This window comes from Cheilinus undulatus, linkage group 23, assembly GCF_018320785.1.
Source record: "Cheilinus undulatus linkage group 23, ASM1832078v1, whole genome shotgun sequence".
In the NCBI taxonomy this organism is placed as follows: domain Eukaryota; kingdom Metazoa; phylum Chordata; class Actinopteri; order Labriformes; family Labridae; genus Cheilinus; species Cheilinus undulatus.
In genome coordinates, this window is record NC_054887.1 from 31,277,555 (window position 1) to 31,295,531 (window position 17,977).

Here is a 17,977-nt window from a genome sequence, read left to right on the forward strand (position 1 = left end):
TTCTCAAAATTCAATCTTTAAATATCACTTTTAGCTTTTCTACTCTAGCCACTCAGGCATTGTTTTCTTTGTTTTGAGGAAAATGCAAGGATGTCTGAGTCACTTCTGCATTACTTCAACAGTGTAACTTTAATCCAAAGAAGGTAAAAGTTCAGTTTGTATGCATGAACGTTAGGTTTCATGTTATCTCAGCCTTGATTAAAAATGTAATGTCATGGCCTATTTTTGAGATTAAAGTGATAATCAGAGACACAAAGGTCAAATGTTTGACATTTTTAACATTGCAAGTCACATTGCTGCAGTGAGAAGTAGTCATAACCATGACACAAGAAGGCAGAAACGGAGAAGAGGGATCATTTCAACATTTTAATTCCAAATTTTGAGATAAAAATGCAATGATCAGGTCAAGTTCAACAATTTGGGCTTTAAAACTAACATAATTATGAGATGTGAAGGCTTAATCATTACAAAAAAAGAGTCATGCTAGTATGCTTTGATTTTTTTATATATGTCGTTGTGTGTTTCAGGGTTATTAAACTGGGAAAGGATTGTAAAAATTATGTCATATCAATGGGCCAATCTGTTTCAGACATGCCGACTGAAGTTTTAGACATCCATTATGAAGTATAAATTCTTGCATTTGTCTGTTTATTTGCATAAATTGCAACTAGACAGATAGGTTTCACTGCTAAACATTTGCACTTTACTTATTTGTGTAATTTAGACAGTGTGTAAGAGTTTAAATGCAACTTTTACTATATTAAATTCCTCTTTAATGCTCCTCTCTCAAGCTGTGTAGGCCTGGATGCGTAAAGGCCGAACTGTGAAGCAAACGATGTCATGGAATAGCCTATTAAGGTTTAGCCTAATATTTTGTCAACTTTTTTATACTGACTTTTAGTCATGCCCTACTTTATGTCCTATTTACTTAAATTTACCAGAGAAGTAAACTTTCATAACTTGCTTTCCTGACAGAGAAGAGCCCAGTCATTTCCTGGATCTGGATTTTTTTTGGAGGGTTCGTGTCTGGACGCAACTCCACCCGCCCCTCAAATCCTCAACAGTCCCGCACTCCTCTGTCAGAAGCCTGGAATTTTCCATATCTGTTCCCGGAATGCAGCTTTTCTCTCCCTCCCTTCACTCGCTCCCTTTCTTTTCGATTAACAACCACCGGAACAAAGATGTGCCGTTCAAGAACGAGTCTACTCTTTTAACCGACTCTTCTGTGAACATGAGCCCCGACTCTGTTTGAGGGCTGGTTTCACTGCTGTGTTTATTTTTTGAAGTGAAAAAGTACATTTCAGTTTTTGTGCATGGATAAAATGTTAAGTACACATGAGTATTGGGGTTTGATGGTCAAGCATTATTTTATTTTTATACACTGGGCAACCTCCACCATGAAAAAAAAAAAAAAAAAAATGCAGAAGTGCATCCACAGTTCCTTGAATGTCCACCTGAGGATGGCTCCAATAGGACCAATTATCACAAGCACATCCAATCAACAAAGCCCATTCAAAATGTAACCTCCATTTTCGTAAAACGGTATGAGTTTTTATTTTTGTGATATTAATGTCATGGTTGAGCCAAATCACTAGAACAGTAATATCTGTGTATATAGCTAAGCTAAGCTAAGACCTGCAAAACTGGGCACACGGCTACACCCAAAACTGACTGACCGTCCCAAGTAGTAGTGCATGCGTTGTTTACAATATCTCGGGATCCATAAGGTGGATTTCTATGGGGTCGGTTGGTGATCTATAGGAGGCCACTGACATTTTTATCTCTTCAAGAACATAATATAAGCTTGTTGGCTAATCATGATGCTCCAGTTTCTTCTTCTGTTGTTTTTCTTAGCTGTAGCGCCCAATAAGGGCCAACAAAAGATCAGCTAGAGCCATCTGCCAGTGTGGACAGGAAAGAAAAATAGTCCTTTATGGCCCAAATTATGAAAACAGGACATTTGCAGTCCTAAAATGAGATTAATGCGCATTTTAGGCACTGGAATACCACATATGCACAACATTTAAATAGGTACTGCAGGGATAAATGATAGGGAGGGTTTCTGTTTTGTGTTTGTTATAAAGTTTTTTTTTTCCTGTTAGTCAATCAAGTCAGAAACTGAACACAGATTTGAATAGGCTTTGTTATTGTAGATCTGGGTATTATTTGTATAAAGTTCTGTGAGTCTGTTTCTGGTCATAAAACGTTTTATACATTTGCCGGACATTCTTGCTATACACATAATCTGATTGTCCAGGTTTTCCTGAACAAATAGACGTCTATTACTTGATTGGGCTTAAAATATCCTACACATATTTACACTGAAAATATGCAGGCAGACCAACTGGTTTAGGACGATACCACTTCCATGTTTTAATGTTTTTTTGTGAGATAAAATAGCTGCATACACATCAATCTTAATTTAAAACTTTTCTAAACCTTGCTAATGAAATAAACGCCATGAAAAGATCCGTTTGGGAGTCGGAACCAAAGGATCCAAATCACTAAGAAGGCCATAAATTCCCACCTCTACATTGGGATCGTCCATAACAGAGCTCCATCTGCTCTAATGCACTTACCGGAAGCTCCTCCTCTTCACCCCTCCTGCCAGGTTCCTCTGTCACCTAAAACCGGCTCTCCCTCCGTCTGTCCTCACTTCTCTTCGCTTCGGCCGGGAGCTCCTCAGGACTGTAACACTTTGTTGAATTTCTGCTCATTTTCAGCCGTAAACATGGCTCAGGTCAACACCTGCCTCAAACGCATCTTCACCATCTTCAACATCTTCTTCGCGGTAAGTTTAATAACCGTTAAAAACAAAAATGGCCGCTGCTTGTTCGCCGTTCTAATCGGGAGATCAAAGGGGAATAAAAAGTGCGTAGCGAAAGTTCGAATCTGTCGAGCGTGTCGCGGTACAGATCGATTTTTAAAAGGATTCGTTTTGCCCTTTTTATTATATATCAAAACATAATCCCCCATCGTTTCTCAGCTGTTCTTTCCAATAAAGTTTGATGAGAAAAGTTACTATAATTAATTGCGAATTTAAAATTAGCTACGTTTGGAAAAATCGTACCTTAAAGAAATACATTTTGAAGTAATATCATTCTCTTATGTGAAATGCAAAAACATGTGACTAAAGGTATCCAATTTCATGGGAAGCTAGAGCCACCTATTATTTGTCTGCCTTTTGAAAGCGTCTTTTTACTGCTCTTTTCGGCTTTATTTCGGTTTGTTGTCTTATTTCTGTTTCGTTTTTACACTAATGGTAAGCAAAACTATCTTAGTTTGTTAGTTAGTTATCTTTTTATTTATTTATTTATTTAAAGGATATCAGGTTACATCTTTGTCCATCCAAGTCAAGTTTTTATATCTTATGTCTGAACTCACTTTCACAAAGCATTTTGTGTACTTTCCCTTATTTAACCACATCAATTTGACTAACTTAAGCTTAAGGTGCTATAAAAACGGGACTTTTTTAGTTCAGGTTCAAAATTTGCTTTCTATTTTGCCTTAAAATGTTATGTTTAAACGTTTAGGTGTATATTTGAGATTAATACTGGTTTTGTGAAGGGAAAAGGTTACTGTTAAAGGTAAACTGTCTGGAAAAGTACCCTTCAGTATTCTGTAAACAACATTATAGTGTTTATTGGTTACTCCCATCTGCTTATGTAAGACTGGCATCTGTATTTAATGACCTGGAAACCCTAATTTGGTTTTTCCGCACTGCAGTTTCATAATGTACATACCAAACGGGTTAAAAGTTCTAATAATCCAATTAAAACAGCAAAAGATGAGGAGAATAACATGTATTTGCCCTTATGTGGACTAAATACAACTATCTCTAAAAGAAACAACAGATTCAACATTTAACCATTGCGCAGTAGTTTATTCCGCACCATTTATATTGTTATTATTCATCTGAATTGTTTTTTCAACTAATGTATCTTGTTTCAGCCTCTGTGAAAGTAAAAATGGGACCTCTAATGTGCTGTTACAGTGAGGTGTGATGCCTGTAATACTTCTGTGGTGAATCATTGCTGCTGCTTATGCCTCGTGGCCCTGAAACTACATAGAACCCTACACACAAAGCCACAAAAATGAACCTACACATCGAAGCATTGCAGACAGCAGCAGCTGTGGTTGATCGCCTGGTTGGCATCTGGTGACTGCCAGTTTCTCAGTAGTATCTACAGGCACATTATTTTTACCCTGGTGAATGGTACACGGAGCATACTCAAATATTTTTGGTCGATAATGACCCCAAAGTCTAATAGTATAAGTTCGTATTGGCTATAAAAATGAACTAGCTATATCAGAACAAATCAACTGCAAATATTGTCTCATTTGGCTGAAGATATGCAGCTGTATCAAATGTAAATATCATCTGTAAATATCTGCCTTTATTGGCTCTGGACATCTGCCTATATTGGCCCGTATAGGCAGTAAATATCAGCCTATATTGCCTGTAAATATCAGCCTATATTGCCAGTAAATATCAGCCTATATTGCCTGTAAATATCAGCCTATATTGCCTGTAAATATCAGCCTATATTGCCTGTAAATATCAGCCAATATTGCCAGTAAATATCAGCCTATATTGCCTGTAAATATCAGCCTATATTGCCTGTAAATATCAGCCTATATTGGCTGTAAATTTCTCCCTATATTGGCTGTTAATATCAGCCTATATTGGCTGAAGATGCTGGCCTGTATCGGTCGTTAATATCAGCTTATATTGGCTGAAGATACTGGCCTATGTTGCCTCTAAATATCTGCCTATATTGGCTGCAATTATCTGCCTATGTTGGTCTTTTGGGTATAAATAACAGCCTATATCTGCTGTAAAAATTGGCCTTTTCAGCTTAAAATATCAGTGTGTATCGACTGTAAATATCAGTCTTTATGGGCTGTAAATATTGGCCTGTATCAGCTTTAAATATCAGCCTAAAAAGGCTGTAAATTTTAGCCCATGTTGGCTGTAAATATCAGCATATTGCTTTGAATTCTGATGAATATAAGCTTTAAATATTGTCCTTTATCAGCTGTAAATACCAGCCTATATCTGCTGTAAATATTGTACTATATGTGCTGTAAATATCTGCATTTATCACCTGTACTTATTGTCTGATAAATCTTTTGGTTGTTAATATTGGCTTATATTGGCTGAAAATGTTATCCTTTATTGGCTTGAAATCACAGCCTGTGTTGATGTAAATATCATTCTTAATTGTCTTTAAGTATAGGCCTTTATTGGCTGTATATATTGACCTATTTAGGCTTTAAACATTAGCCTATAAAGACTTGAAATATCAACCTATACAGGCTGTACACATCAGTCTATCAGCTGTTAATATCAACCTTCATTTGCTGTAAACATCGGCTCATTTGTTGAATAATTTATGGAGTTTTAGACCAGACAAATTGGCCTATATCAGCTGCAGTCTTTTTCTTTGTTCACCCTCATTTCTTCGCATTAAAGTATGTTTTAAGGACTGAATTTTTAAGCCGTAACTAGATTAATTTATATAACACCATTGTGATTGCTAATTGGATTGATGTAATTTAGAAATACCAGTATATTTGATATCAGCAAAAACCCTGTACATGCATCCCTAGTGCAAATACAAAAGGCTGATTTAAATACCAAATACACCAGAGAAGTCTGAAACACAGGGTGTTCATCATTTACTGGATTTGTTGGTAAAAAAAAAAGTGGGTCATAAGTTTAGGGTATACCAACTTCTGCTGGTAGCACTGCTCTGGTGTGAAATAACTGGCTATAGACCACAAACCAGTCTGTCAAATCTACTGGCAGACGTCTGAAAATACAATAGGTGCATCCATGTATGTCCCGGTCTGCTGCCTCAGCAGATTTAGTGGCTGTACTTTCCATCTCCTCTAATGTCTCCTCTCTTTTCTCCTTAGCGGTATAATCAACTTCTGCTCCATATTTATCAATTCTAATTTAACACAAGCAGCCATGGCTTCCTGTCAACAAACAAACAGGAAATATGACAGAACCAAATTAGCTCAGAAGTTGCACTGCTCAAGCATTTTGGGGAAGTATTGCAGAGCAGCAGACACCAGCATAGAGGGCGTAGATTAGGCCAAAATGTGTAAAACAAGCTCAAGGATGGCAAAGTTTTGTTGAAAGGCTTGATGTTTCCTCCTTTACGTTAATTAAATCCAAAGTTAATGGCTTTTTGACTATTTGTTTGAGATCATTTGGACTCTGGGAACAACACAGACTTTAAAAAACAATATATTTTGAAGTGATTATAGTCTAAACTCCTTCCTAGTCTGACAGTTAAATAACCGTTCGTATTAGCCTTAATCTTCAGTTGGAAGTAGTACAATTACAGCAATGCCTATTTAAAAAGTGTGTAATCTGCAGAGTCAGTCTAATTATTTTCAGCCTTTATCAGCTGAAAATATCGACATATATCAGCTGAAAATATCGGCCTTTATCAGTGGAAAATATCGGCCTATATCAGCTGAAAATATCAGTCTATATCAGCTGTGAATATTAGCCTGTATCAGCGGTAAATATCAGCCTACATCTGCTGTAAATATGGGCCTGCATTCGCCGTAAATATTGGCCTTTATTGGCTGTAATATCAGTATTTAAGTGTAAATGTCAGCATATATTGGCTGTAATATCAGCCTATATTGACTTTAAATATTATATAATAATGTAAAAGGTGGACTGTTTTTTTTAATATCTGTAGAAACCATTAAGTTTTACCAACTCAAAAACATAAAAATCTTCAATTCACTGAAAAGTCAGTATATTAGTACATTAGATTTGTGCATATGAAGCTAAAATATTACAGCATCCTGTGTGTTCAACTTTTATTAAATTAATGAAGAGCAACTAGTCTGTGTGACTAAAATGTGGTATTTTTACATTGTATGACTCTACTTGTTTCTTATTAATCAAAACAGGTTTTTTTTGTTGTTGTTGCCATGGCAGAGGTGCCAAAGCTCAGTCAGACAGTGGGCTTTTACGTTCTTCAAAGTAATGTAGGACTTCCTGTTCTTTTATTTTGATATTAAGGTCTGTGGTGCTGATCAAAGGCTATTTTTTTGTTTGTTTCAGATTGTTGGTGGCGTCATCATCGGGCTCGCTCTGCTGTCTCAGGTCGTCACAAATGTTGAAAGCAACGTAAGTCTAATTGAAATAACCAGAAACTAAGTATCTTTCTCTTTCTTTAAAAAAAAAAAGAAAAAAATTTTTTTTAACTTGTCTCATCTCTTCTGCTTCCAGATGGAAGGTCGGGCCACCGGCCTGCTCCTCCTGTATATCATTGGCGCCATCACAATGATCATTGCCATCCTGGGAGCCTACGGAGCCCACAAGGAGAACAAAGGTTGCATGATTGCCGTAAGTACAAACCTTAGGAAACTCTGTAAAAGCACAGGATGATGTAACTCCGGTAGGACTGGAACAGGAAGAGAGGTTATTTACAAATCTGGGAAGAGTTTAGTCATGAAAAGCTTCGCATGATTTAGATCCTCCTGAGAAATTTCCAGATTGAGGTCATGTGTGGGGAAAGTCAAAATGCTGTGGCTAGGCAGGGCAAGAACTTTGGTTAGCTTACTCTGTCACTTCCTGTTTAGGGGGTTTTGTCGCTGTTTTCATGAGCCTACTTTTTTTTCTTTTTCTTTTTTTTTAATGTAGTCAGGTTCCTGTGTGGCCTGGATTCGTCTAGGTTATTCTGGATTTTTGTTTCCATTCTGGGTTTTTATCTTGTCTTTCTGGTTTTTATAATGTTTCTGCTTCATTATTATGATGTTGGGGTTAAAATTCCAGCTGATTTTTTCATGAGTTCTTCTGTTTTCATGGGTTTTGTCTTTGTTGTTGTCTTTCTGCTTATTGTCAAAGCACCTTGTAAACCTTGGTTTTTAAAGGTGTTATACAAATAAAGCCATTATTGTTTTTATTGTTCCTTTAGTGTTTCTATTAAAGAAGTAAAAGCTGCCCACTTAAGGAGTTTGTTAAAATTCTAAAAGATTATTTGTAAAGAAAAGATGAATTTTCCCTCCAAGTGAAATTTAAGTATTTGGTTTTCACCTTCAAAAACTTTGATATTAAACCTTTTCTGATCTTATTCTGTCTTTACAGTTCTTGGTGTGCATGGTTATTGGAAGTCTGGTGCTGCTCCGAGGCGGTATCGTGTTAGCCGCCGGACGCCCAAAGGTAAGCAAGGCAAAAACTTCATGAAAAAATATAGAATGTCTTGTAAATTTATATTATATTTTATTGTGTGTCAATGTGGGTAATTAAAATCATCAACAGGTGATTTAAAGCTGAAATACTGACATAAAAAATTGAAATATGAAAAAGTAAAGTCAAATTTACAAGACAAAAGAGGACTAGCTGTACTAGCAGTGCCCATAGCTTTAGTTACAGAGCTTTTCTTGACAGCTTTTCTAATTTCTAAGTTAAAACAGGGGAATTTTTTTTCCTGTGTTAACATTTAAACACAACAATGTGTTGGTCCTTGAGTGTGACACCCCTGCTTTAGAGGACCCAAGATTTTAAAACGTCGCTTTCGCCTCAAAGTTCCTTCTTGTACAGGCTGGAAAAAGGCTTTTGAACCTACATTTTTCTTTTGGTGTTAGTCCGATTTGCCTTTTCTTCTGCAGTAGAAACCCATCTATCTTCAGAACTTTAAGTTCTAGTTACTAGAACTTCCAAATATTTGCACTGTAAACAAGACTTTAACTACCCAAGTAAACAAGTCTGAACAGACAAAAGGCAGTAAAAACTGGAAGTATTGTTATTTTATTAAGCAGTGAGAATAAGTTAACCTCTTTGACAGAATAACAAGGTTATATGTGACACCTAAAATAATGTCATTGTGTTTGCAGGTGGAGCCACTACTGGAGGAGAAGTTCAGGCAGATGCTGCCCCTAGATCAAGCTCCAGAGGATGACCAGGAAGTCGCCAACCTCCTTCAGAAGACGGTAAACAACCACACTCGCTCACAATCTGAGCAAAAAGCAAAAGCTTCAGTCGTTGTTGTCTGATCGTCAGGAGGGGGAGGTGCAAGTATTTACTCAGACAGCTAGTTAGAAGCTGTCAGACCAGTTTCCACTCCCTGAGCTCACGAAGCAGCCAGGTGTGGTCTGATTGGCTGGCTGGATCCTGGAGAGGTTGCTAGGCAGGTGTCAGTGGACAGCAAGTAGAAGGAAGTAGATTATTTTGCAAGCATGGACTCCATAAGGGCTGCAGGTTAATGATTTTTTACAGTACGCCTCAGAGGACGTACTTACATTTTATTTCACTCAACTTACCTGTTACGATGAGTCATTTCTGCTTGTTTTCTCGAGATTTTGACTTGTTTAGCTCATTGTTTTGGTAAAGTAGTTCTGGTTTCTCATGAAACAGGCTGATTAAGACCTGAGGCATGAGGTTTTTTAATTCGAAGGCCCTAATATATCAGAAAAGGCTTGAAAGTCAGCACATGCATCAGGCCTGGTGAATAAATCTGATGTTTTATTGGTGTGTGACATGGGTGACAGGCCTGGTTTGCTAGCGCCTCCTTAAGTAAGCTAACAACAACTCAAACAAGAGCTAGCTACCACGGCTAACATTAAAGAGCTGTTTCATAGCACAGGCTCGTTTATTGGCGGAACAGCATTACTCAGTCTCCTAATTAGCAAAAAGTTGTTATAAGTGGCAAAAAACAGCAGGAAAAATGGTGACAATGGAAAAAACAGAAACAGGGAGATTAAGTTAAATTTTAATAAAATGGGTGTAAAAAGTGAGGAAAAGTGATAAATAATGGCAAAAATAAGTCCAAAGAGGCAACAACAGTTGGGAAATTGGCAAAATGGATCAAAAGAAGCAGAAAATTGGATTCAAAAGTGGCTAAAATGGGTCAAGGGGGTTAAATGGGTTTAAGAAATTATCAAATATGAGCGTAACAATCATTACTGGGTCTCTGACCAAATAAAGTTTATTTACTTTATTTATTTTACTCTTTTAAAAGCATGTTTGTGACAAAATAAGGATTTTATATGTTAAAGGGGCTCCGCTAGCCTCTCAGCTCAGTGCTAGACTCTTGCTTCCCTTTGTTGGGCTTGACAACGCTCAGAGGTCTGCTGTAAATTGTGACATCAATCACCTCTACGCCAGGTAAATCAGTGTAGGCATCACATTCAATGTAAGCAGAAGTTTTGTACAGTGTAGTGGTCAGTTTAGAGTTGTAAAGAAAAATAAAGTGTGGTGTCTGATTACCCAGCGTGGATGCTAATGCCAGTTTAAACGGGGTCAGAGATTGCGCTCCATAAAAAGTAGATTGCACCTGAAATAGAGAGAATTAAAGTGCTTAGCCCAGTTTGAAGGAAAACTTTCTCATGCCTGTATTCAGAGAAACTCCTCCAATTAATCTCAGAGCTCTGACTTCAGTATGAACTACTTCTTCATTTAAGGAGGAAGATCTGACTGGTTTTTGTTCCTCTAATCCCACATTTATGGAGAAATAGAAGATAATCCACACCATAGAAATGAGGAACTTTTGCAACATACATTTGAACAAGATGGAGGAGTGCAGGGATGGCTCACGTTTTCATTTTTGAGCGAAGTTTCTCCGAAATAGTCAGAAATGTTGCATTGGGAATCTTTGCTCTGAAATGTGTTGATGCTGGACTTTAAAAACAAACACGGGCTGAACTGTGAAAACAAAATCATAAAGTTTGTAGTGACTAATCATCTGCACCGTCTTCTCTTATGACATGTATGAACAAGCCCATTCACAGTCAAAATTCAAAATATTAATTTGCTTATCGTCCTGGTCTGATCTTTATCTGCATGGAGCTGTCATCACGGAAACTCAGATGAAACCAAACAGAGGGTTTTTGTTGGTAAAGGCCTGCAGTGAGGAGGTGCAAACCTCCTACGACAGCTGCAGAAACTGCTGTCCTACTTTGAACAATGTTCTCTCCGTGTTGTGGTTTTTACAGTAAAACTCTGTGAACGCCAAAACTTGAAACCCCGAGTCTGAGATAAAAATGTGCATTTCTTTTCTGAAGAACTTGTCATGTTTAGCTTTGAAATATCAGGGTTAAATGTCACAATAGATGGAATTTAAACGGCATTTGTCACGTTAAAACATATTCTTGTAATGCATACTGACTTATTTCTACGCTATCAAATGGATACCAGACCTGATATAAGCAGCATTACAGCTTAGACACAACATTTACTCAGCATTACAGCAGGTTTAACCGGTGAGGCTGGACAAGAATTAAAAATCAAACTACATTGATTGCTGTTTTGAGGTCCATGGCTCCAGTGTTGGCTAATTTCTCCTTCAGGTGATCAAAGATTGCAGGCAGATCGCCTGAACTATATAAATATACTGGCAGCATTTCATCAAAGAAACTCTGCAAGTATTTCTGTCGAGTTAAACTGTTCAGGGGTTCCCCTCCTACGCAGCTGTCTTATGAAATAGATGTGTTTTTTTTTTTTTTTTAGTTTTGCCAATCTTTGATATCATCAATTTTGTAACCCCTAAAAATTCCAGGTAAGCTGAGTCAAAAACACCTGTCTGGGAATAAAATCAAATAAAATTGAATGCTGTGTTTGAACCATCAAGCAAGTTATAGAGCAAATAACAACCAGTGAAAATAACCTGGAAAACAGTTAAACTAAACTTCTTCGTCTTCTGTTCGCCTTGGTGTAGTTCCACTGCTGCGGTCTGTTCAGCTATGACGACTGGAGGGATGACATCCCCGAGAGCTGCCTGTGTGACGAGGACCAGTCCGAGGGCCAGTGTCAGACCATCAACTACAAGGTGAGTTTAAAGCACGCAAAGCTTCACTTTGTGATTTATATTCTGTTTTTTTAATGCATCAAGCTGACTCTGGTTTTCTCTGATTTACAGAATCTGATGCGGCAGGGAGCAGGCCCCAAAAAAGTCTACGCCCAGGTGAGTTCAGTGAAAATGTAACTAACAGAGGTTTCAAAAGGGTTAAATTTAACCCTCATATGTGACATTTCCTCTCCTTCCTGCAGGCCTGCTTCCCAATCATGATGTACTACCTAAATTTGATGTTTTCCATCCTGATTGGCATCACCTTTTCTCTGGCAACACTGGCGGTAAGCACTGATGTTCAACCCTTAAGAGTTCCTTTAACACATTTCTCCCTAAGGACAAAAAATGCTACACCTTTCAAAACCACCTGCAAAAAGATATATATTAGGGTGTAACAGTACAGATAAGTTTCAATTCAGTACATACCTCAGTTTTGAAGTCACAGTTCTGTATGTTTTCGGTATGGTAATTAAAGCAAATAAATAAAATGTATTATTATTTTTAATAAATTGTATTAAAATAAATAGGCTGAATAAATTATATTTAAATTATAAATAATGCTGCAACCTCCTTCCAAAAGTTCTTCAGTGATTAAAGATATTCATAAATAAATATATTTTTGAATCACTTGTTTTTTTAAATTTATATATTGACATATTTATACCCATTCTTTAAACAGTAAAATTTCCCAGCCAACTTGAACGAATCATCATACAGCCGTGCGTTAGCTTGTTAAGTATGCGAATTAGTGTCTTTTCTGCTGATTTCAACATGGACTTCAGCTATTTTTTGCAGTGTAAGATTAAAAAAACTCACTCCCGTGGCCCTAGGGACAAAAAATGTCCACACTCAAAATCAGCGGTAAAAAATATATATTAATATTTTATTCCACTTTAAAATAATCCATCTTTTAAAACTACTTCAGCCTGAAATATATCAAATATTAATTATATTTTGGGGGTTTTAATCCTTTTTAAGGCCAGTATGTTTACACAACTCCACTGTTTTTAATAGAACAAAATCAAAAAACTCAAATAAAAGTCACACACACCATTATCAAACACCTATAGCAGCACTCACTTATCATTTCAGTAGCAAGGCATCCTTGCAGAAAACTGTCAAAAGGTCGAAATTTCGCAGCATGCTTTGAATGGTAAACAGACGCGGCATCTAGTGGCAGATATAAAATTGAAAATTGAAAGCTAGTAGTCCAAAGTGAAATTTTAAAGGAATGCATTAGTTTATGTTAAGATAAATGTAGGATCAAAAATGTCATTTTCAATGGTTTTCAATGGGACATTTTTGGTCCTTAGGAAAAAATGTGTCGGTTTTTGTGTAGCTTAGCATTTTAGGCTCATTTAAGGAACTGATACGACAATTCCAAACATTTTGAAAATGAGTTTCTTCTGGCAAATTTGAGCTACAGTATATCCATTAAACACAGCCAAAATGGCTTAAAAAATTAAAAAAAAACTTGATTGGCATAAATGTCCCTAGGATCTCTTAAGGGTTAAACTTCATCTCTGGTTTATTTTCAGACCTTTTATTTCAACAGCAAAGGTTTTAACTGCTTTGTTTTTCTCCTCCAGCTGCTCGGCATGGCTCTGTCCTCCGTCATCATCCACCAAATGCGCTACCCCAACAGGGCCACCGTGGTACTGTCGGTCCCCGCCATCTTCACTCCTGGTCTCCCCAAATACCAGGAGCTGCAAAACAGTCCACCCAAATACCAGGAGATTCAGAATCCTCCACCCAAATACCAGGAGATGAATCCTCCACTTTACTAGAGGAACAAGTCCGCCTCTCTTCTCTGCTGTTAGCTCGGCATTCAGGGTCTGATGTGGCCTCTTTTTTGTTGTTGATTTGAGGCAATCCTCACTGTTCGGCCTCCAAAGTGCCTTAGCAGGGAGTCCTGAAACATGGTGGAGACTGTCACAAAAAACACCACTGGGTTTTATTTTGTACTGAAATAATGATTCATGTTATTCTCTATTTTTACGTAGGTAAGCACACCTGGGACAGGGCTCATTTAGCACTTGAAATGTTGCCGTGATTTACTGTTTTCATGCGACCAGAGAGGACCACAAGATAATTTAACCTCAGGAAAATTAGTTGATGGTTCCTAGGATCTTTTTTTTTTTTTTCATCTCAATGATTAAAAAAAGCTTCTAGACTGTGCAAAATTACAGATATGGCTTGAAAAAGCACCTAAAAGTAGAAAAATACAGTCATGTATGATAATAAAGCAAAAAAGTATGATAAATAAAGTAAGATAAGAAATATTTGCATTGTCTGGACGAATTTAGTCTGCACCCCGTTCCTGACCAAAGATTTGCAATGCAACAAGACCATTTCAGAAGCCGGTTGCTGCAAGAATCGGCTGACAGTGCTGCCGGCGTTTCAGTTTGCAGATTTTAGAACACAAGACACGTGTGTTTTAACAGATTAGTTACGGCATTGCAGATGCTCACCTTGTTGCAATGGCAAAGTTGAAGATTTTATACGTTGAATCTGCTCTTTTTTTCTTGCACAATCATTAGAAATGCAAAGAAAATCCAAAAAAGTAGGTCTGATCTTCTCAAGGCTGCAGAATGGGATGCCTCCTGCATAACGCTGCATATTTATCAGAAGTTACTGCAGAAATCGCAGTGTTATCAGCTGTTTCATGGGTGAAATACAGCCTCGGTTGTTACTGTTTTCTCTGTTTTGTAGAGGCAACACCAACTCCTTTAAAGCAGTGGTTCTCAACTGGTGGGTCAGGCCCCAAAAGTTGGTCATAGAGCCCTTTTCAGTAGCCCAGATAGCGTTTGGAAAAAAGTCTGTCTGAAGCACAAACTGTGCTTTTTTTTGTTAAATACATCTGATTGGTCAAAAAACAGAAATTTGGATCACAGATTCTCATTGAAGTGTATGGTTGGTCCTGAGGCTTGACCAGGTCCTCTGAACAGGAAGTTCTTAGCTGGACGGGCATCAGGAACCACCATGTCTTCAAAGAGAGATGGCGTCCCAGATTTTTAAGCAATCCTCAACTGCTCAGATTTATTGAATGAAAAGGGTTGCAGTTTTGGACTTTCAGTGGAATAAATCATGATTTAACAGAGAGACAAGGAAACTTGTTGAAAGTGCATCAGTACCAGAGGACATACAGTTTATTTTTCCTGAGATAACCTGAAAATTCAGCTAATTTGTTGAGGAATTATCCTGTTCTCTTGGGAAACCCAACTTTTTGATCATGAGTAAAGGAGATAAATAATTTGAAAACTAGAGAAAGAAGCAAAATTTACTTATTATCAAAAGAAAAGCTTATAAAGTCAAATATCGATAAGAAAAACTCAGAACTTCAGGATTTAAAAAGTTGTACATTTATGAGAAAAAAATTTCATAAGTCTTAAATTTTGACTTTAGAAACAGAAATATATCAAGTTTTTACATCCATGTAAAGTCAAGATTTTACCCCAAAAAAACAAATCGAAATCAGTTTTGTTTCACGGACATTTCTGACTTTAAGGTAGATTTTTTTTCTCATAAAGTAACGACTTTTTAAACTTAAAAATTTGGCGCTTTTTCTTGAAAATCAACAGTACCTCTTGATTATTTTTCTTCTAGAGAGGCTATAATACGCCCTTGTTATAATAAAAAGTTTAATTGTCAATTAAAGGCTTTCTATGTCGGGGTATTCTCAATGAAAACAGTTCAAATTGACGTTGAATTTTTCCCAGAGGGTCCTTGCTGTTCTTAAAATCTAAGTACGGAGGCCTGAAGGGGAAAAAAGGTTGGGAACTATGGCTCTAAATGACTGAAAAACTCCTGGAATAGCTGGGAGAATTTGGCAAATAATGGAATTTTTAAGCTTGAAGCTTGTGCATGAGCCCCCTTACATTAAGTCTGGATCCTCTTGATTGTTCTACTTTTGCTTTTTTCACAACAGAAGATCTGCAACCGCAGTAACTCACTGTTTCTGACTTTATTTACGTCGTAGGAAATGCAGTGGCGAGACAGGCGTACAAACGTGTCATTGCAATGGAAACCGTGCAGTTTACGTCAACATGCAGGCTTTCAGAGCCTTGCTGAGTGTCTCTCTGCAAGTTTTGGGTCCTCCTTGCTGCAAATCTTTGGTCTGATCTGGGTTTAAGAAGCTTTGAGAGACAAAAAACAAAGAGATTAAAAATCTAGCTTTTTTTGTGCATTAGGTGGAAAATACCAACTCAAATGGTTCTTATCTGAAAATATTTACTGACTTTTCTTTGTACCCACATCCTCTCTGGTCTCAGCAAAAATCTGCTCTACTTTCCCAAACATAATTGCACTTTACTTTAATGCAATGCAAAAAAAACCCTATATTTTTCTCTCCACTGGTTCTGAAAATAACTCTGCAAATGGCCTTAAACAGACTTGAGTTTATGCAATACATTACACTGTGGTTAGCTTTAAATGTTTCCTCTCAGCCTCATGCGTCAGTGGTACACGTGTCAGAGCGCCTCTTGCCTCAGTTTTTCTTATTCCTTATAAATAATATTACTCAAATATGTTCTTTACTGTCTAACGTCACAGCAGGGCTTATCTAAGGAGAAATAAAGGAACATCTGATTAACAGTAATGAACCACTCCCTGATGACCAACATAAGAGGGCTTTTATTTTGAAAAACGAGCGCTGTCATGACAAACTCAAAGGAATGTTGAAGTATTTCAGAGCTTTAAATTTATTTTTGTACTGAAAAGTGTAAAGCAGGAAGTAAACAGAGGATGTTTGAGTCACTTTAAAGACGAAGAAGCCAGTAAACGTCTGAAACTGGAGAAAAGGGAGAGAATCTTTTTAAATTTGAGACCCTTCTTTGTATCGATTCTTCTGCTGTGACTGTAGAACCCTTGTAGAAATAAAAACTTCAAAATAAAGTGCCTGAGTGTTTCTTTGTGCCCAGAATTCTTAAGTTAGATTGTAAATTCACAGTTAACCTATTTTCAGTGGTGTGGTTTGACTGAATTACGTGTCAGCTCTTCTGACATTTCACGGAAAAGGAGTCTGTGGTTTCCAGCGTTTGGGTCAGGGGCTGCAAAGACTTAAAAGAAAATTTTCAGGTCATGTTGTGATTAAAGTTTGCAAAATAACTCCAGCTGCAAGTGAAAGTTTGAAACCTTTTATAAAAGTGAAAAATAACAAATATGGGTAACAGAAAATACCTTTAAAATATTCCATCACCAGTTTGATGCAGTGAGCATTTAGCAGCTGGTGATTTTCAGAGACGGATTTCTTGTTTCCTGTGCTAACCTCAAACTGACTCCCCTAGCAGATGGTGTAAGGCAGTGGTTTTCAAAGTGTGGAAGAGTGAGCCTCTGCTAAGAAGAAATTAATCATTCGGTGGACCCCCATCCACAAAAAGGATTCAAATTTAAAAAAACAACATTTCAAACATTTATGTCTTATCTGAAAACATTTACATTAATATATTTTGGTTTGCAAATGTCCTTAAACATCTGCCTTTCTCTTTTATTCAGTTACAATGCCATTAAATACCCCTTTTTCATATTATTTTGGCCATTTATCAACTTCTTTTTGCCTTTTCCCCCACTTTTTCCACCTTTATCCCATTTTTGCCCATTGAAGCTACTTTTCATCATTAGATATCCATTTTTTCAAATTCTTATGCTCATTTTTGCCACTTTTATCCAATTTTTTGCCCTTTTTCTTATCATTTTTTTGCCACTTTAAGTCCATGTAAGCCACCCATTGCCATTAAATACCACTTGTTTCCTTTTTTCCCAATTTTTGCCTCACCTCTTTGCCATTTTTTCCCATCTGTGCACTTTGTGACAATTTTTTTGCCACTTTTTGTCCATTTAAACTACCCTTTGCAATTACATACCACTTGTTTCCTCTTTTTTTGACCATTTTGCCACTCTTGACTGCTTTTTGCCCATTTTAGTTACTTTCCACTCATTTTTTTTTTGTCATTTCTCACCCATTTCTGCTACTTTCTGACCATTTTTCCACTTTTTCTCCCCATTTTTGCCCATTTTTTTGCTGCTTTTTGACCATTTCGCCACCTTTGACCTATTTTTTTTTTTTAGAATGTGGCTCTTGCAAAGGTATTTTTCAACAATTTGGCTCTTTGGTTATAGGTCTATCCATATTGCTCCATGCACAGCAGAGGTTAGCA

General features: G+C 37.1%; 1 protein-coding gene across 1 annotated transcript; it reads left to right on the forward strand.

Moving 5' to 3' along the window:
- Positions 1–2,610: 2,610 nt before the first annotated feature.
- On the forward strand, positions 2,611–16,715 carry LOC121505275 (tetraspanin-8-like). The gene is made up of 9 exons (XM_041780432.1): positions 2,611–2,791; positions 7,097–7,162; positions 7,265–7,381; positions 8,123–8,197; positions 8,872–8,967; positions 11,691–11,801; positions 11,892–11,936; positions 12,023–12,106; positions 13,412–16,715. Exons 1-9 carry the CDS (start codon positions 2,732–2,734, stop codon positions 13,607–13,609), a joined length of 852 nt encoding a protein of 283 aa, XP_041636366.1. The 5' UTR covers positions 2,611–2,731; the 3' UTR covers positions 13,610–16,715.
- The last annotated feature ends 1,262 nt before the right edge of the window (positions 16,716–17,977 follow it).

Coding starts and splice junctions, on each gene's coding strand:
- LOC121505275 (XM_041780432.1), top strand. CDS start 2,732: ATGGCTCAGGTCAACACCTGCCTCAAACGCATCTTCACCATCTTCAAC. Junction 8,198..8,871: donor TAGCCGCCGGACGCCCAAAG/GTAAGCAAGGCA, acceptor TTGTGTTTGCAG/GTGGAGCCACTACTGGAGGA. Junction 12,107..13,411: donor TTTCTCTGGCAACACTGGCG/GTAAGCACTGAT, acceptor TTTCTCCTCCAG/CTGCTCGGCATGGCTCTGTC.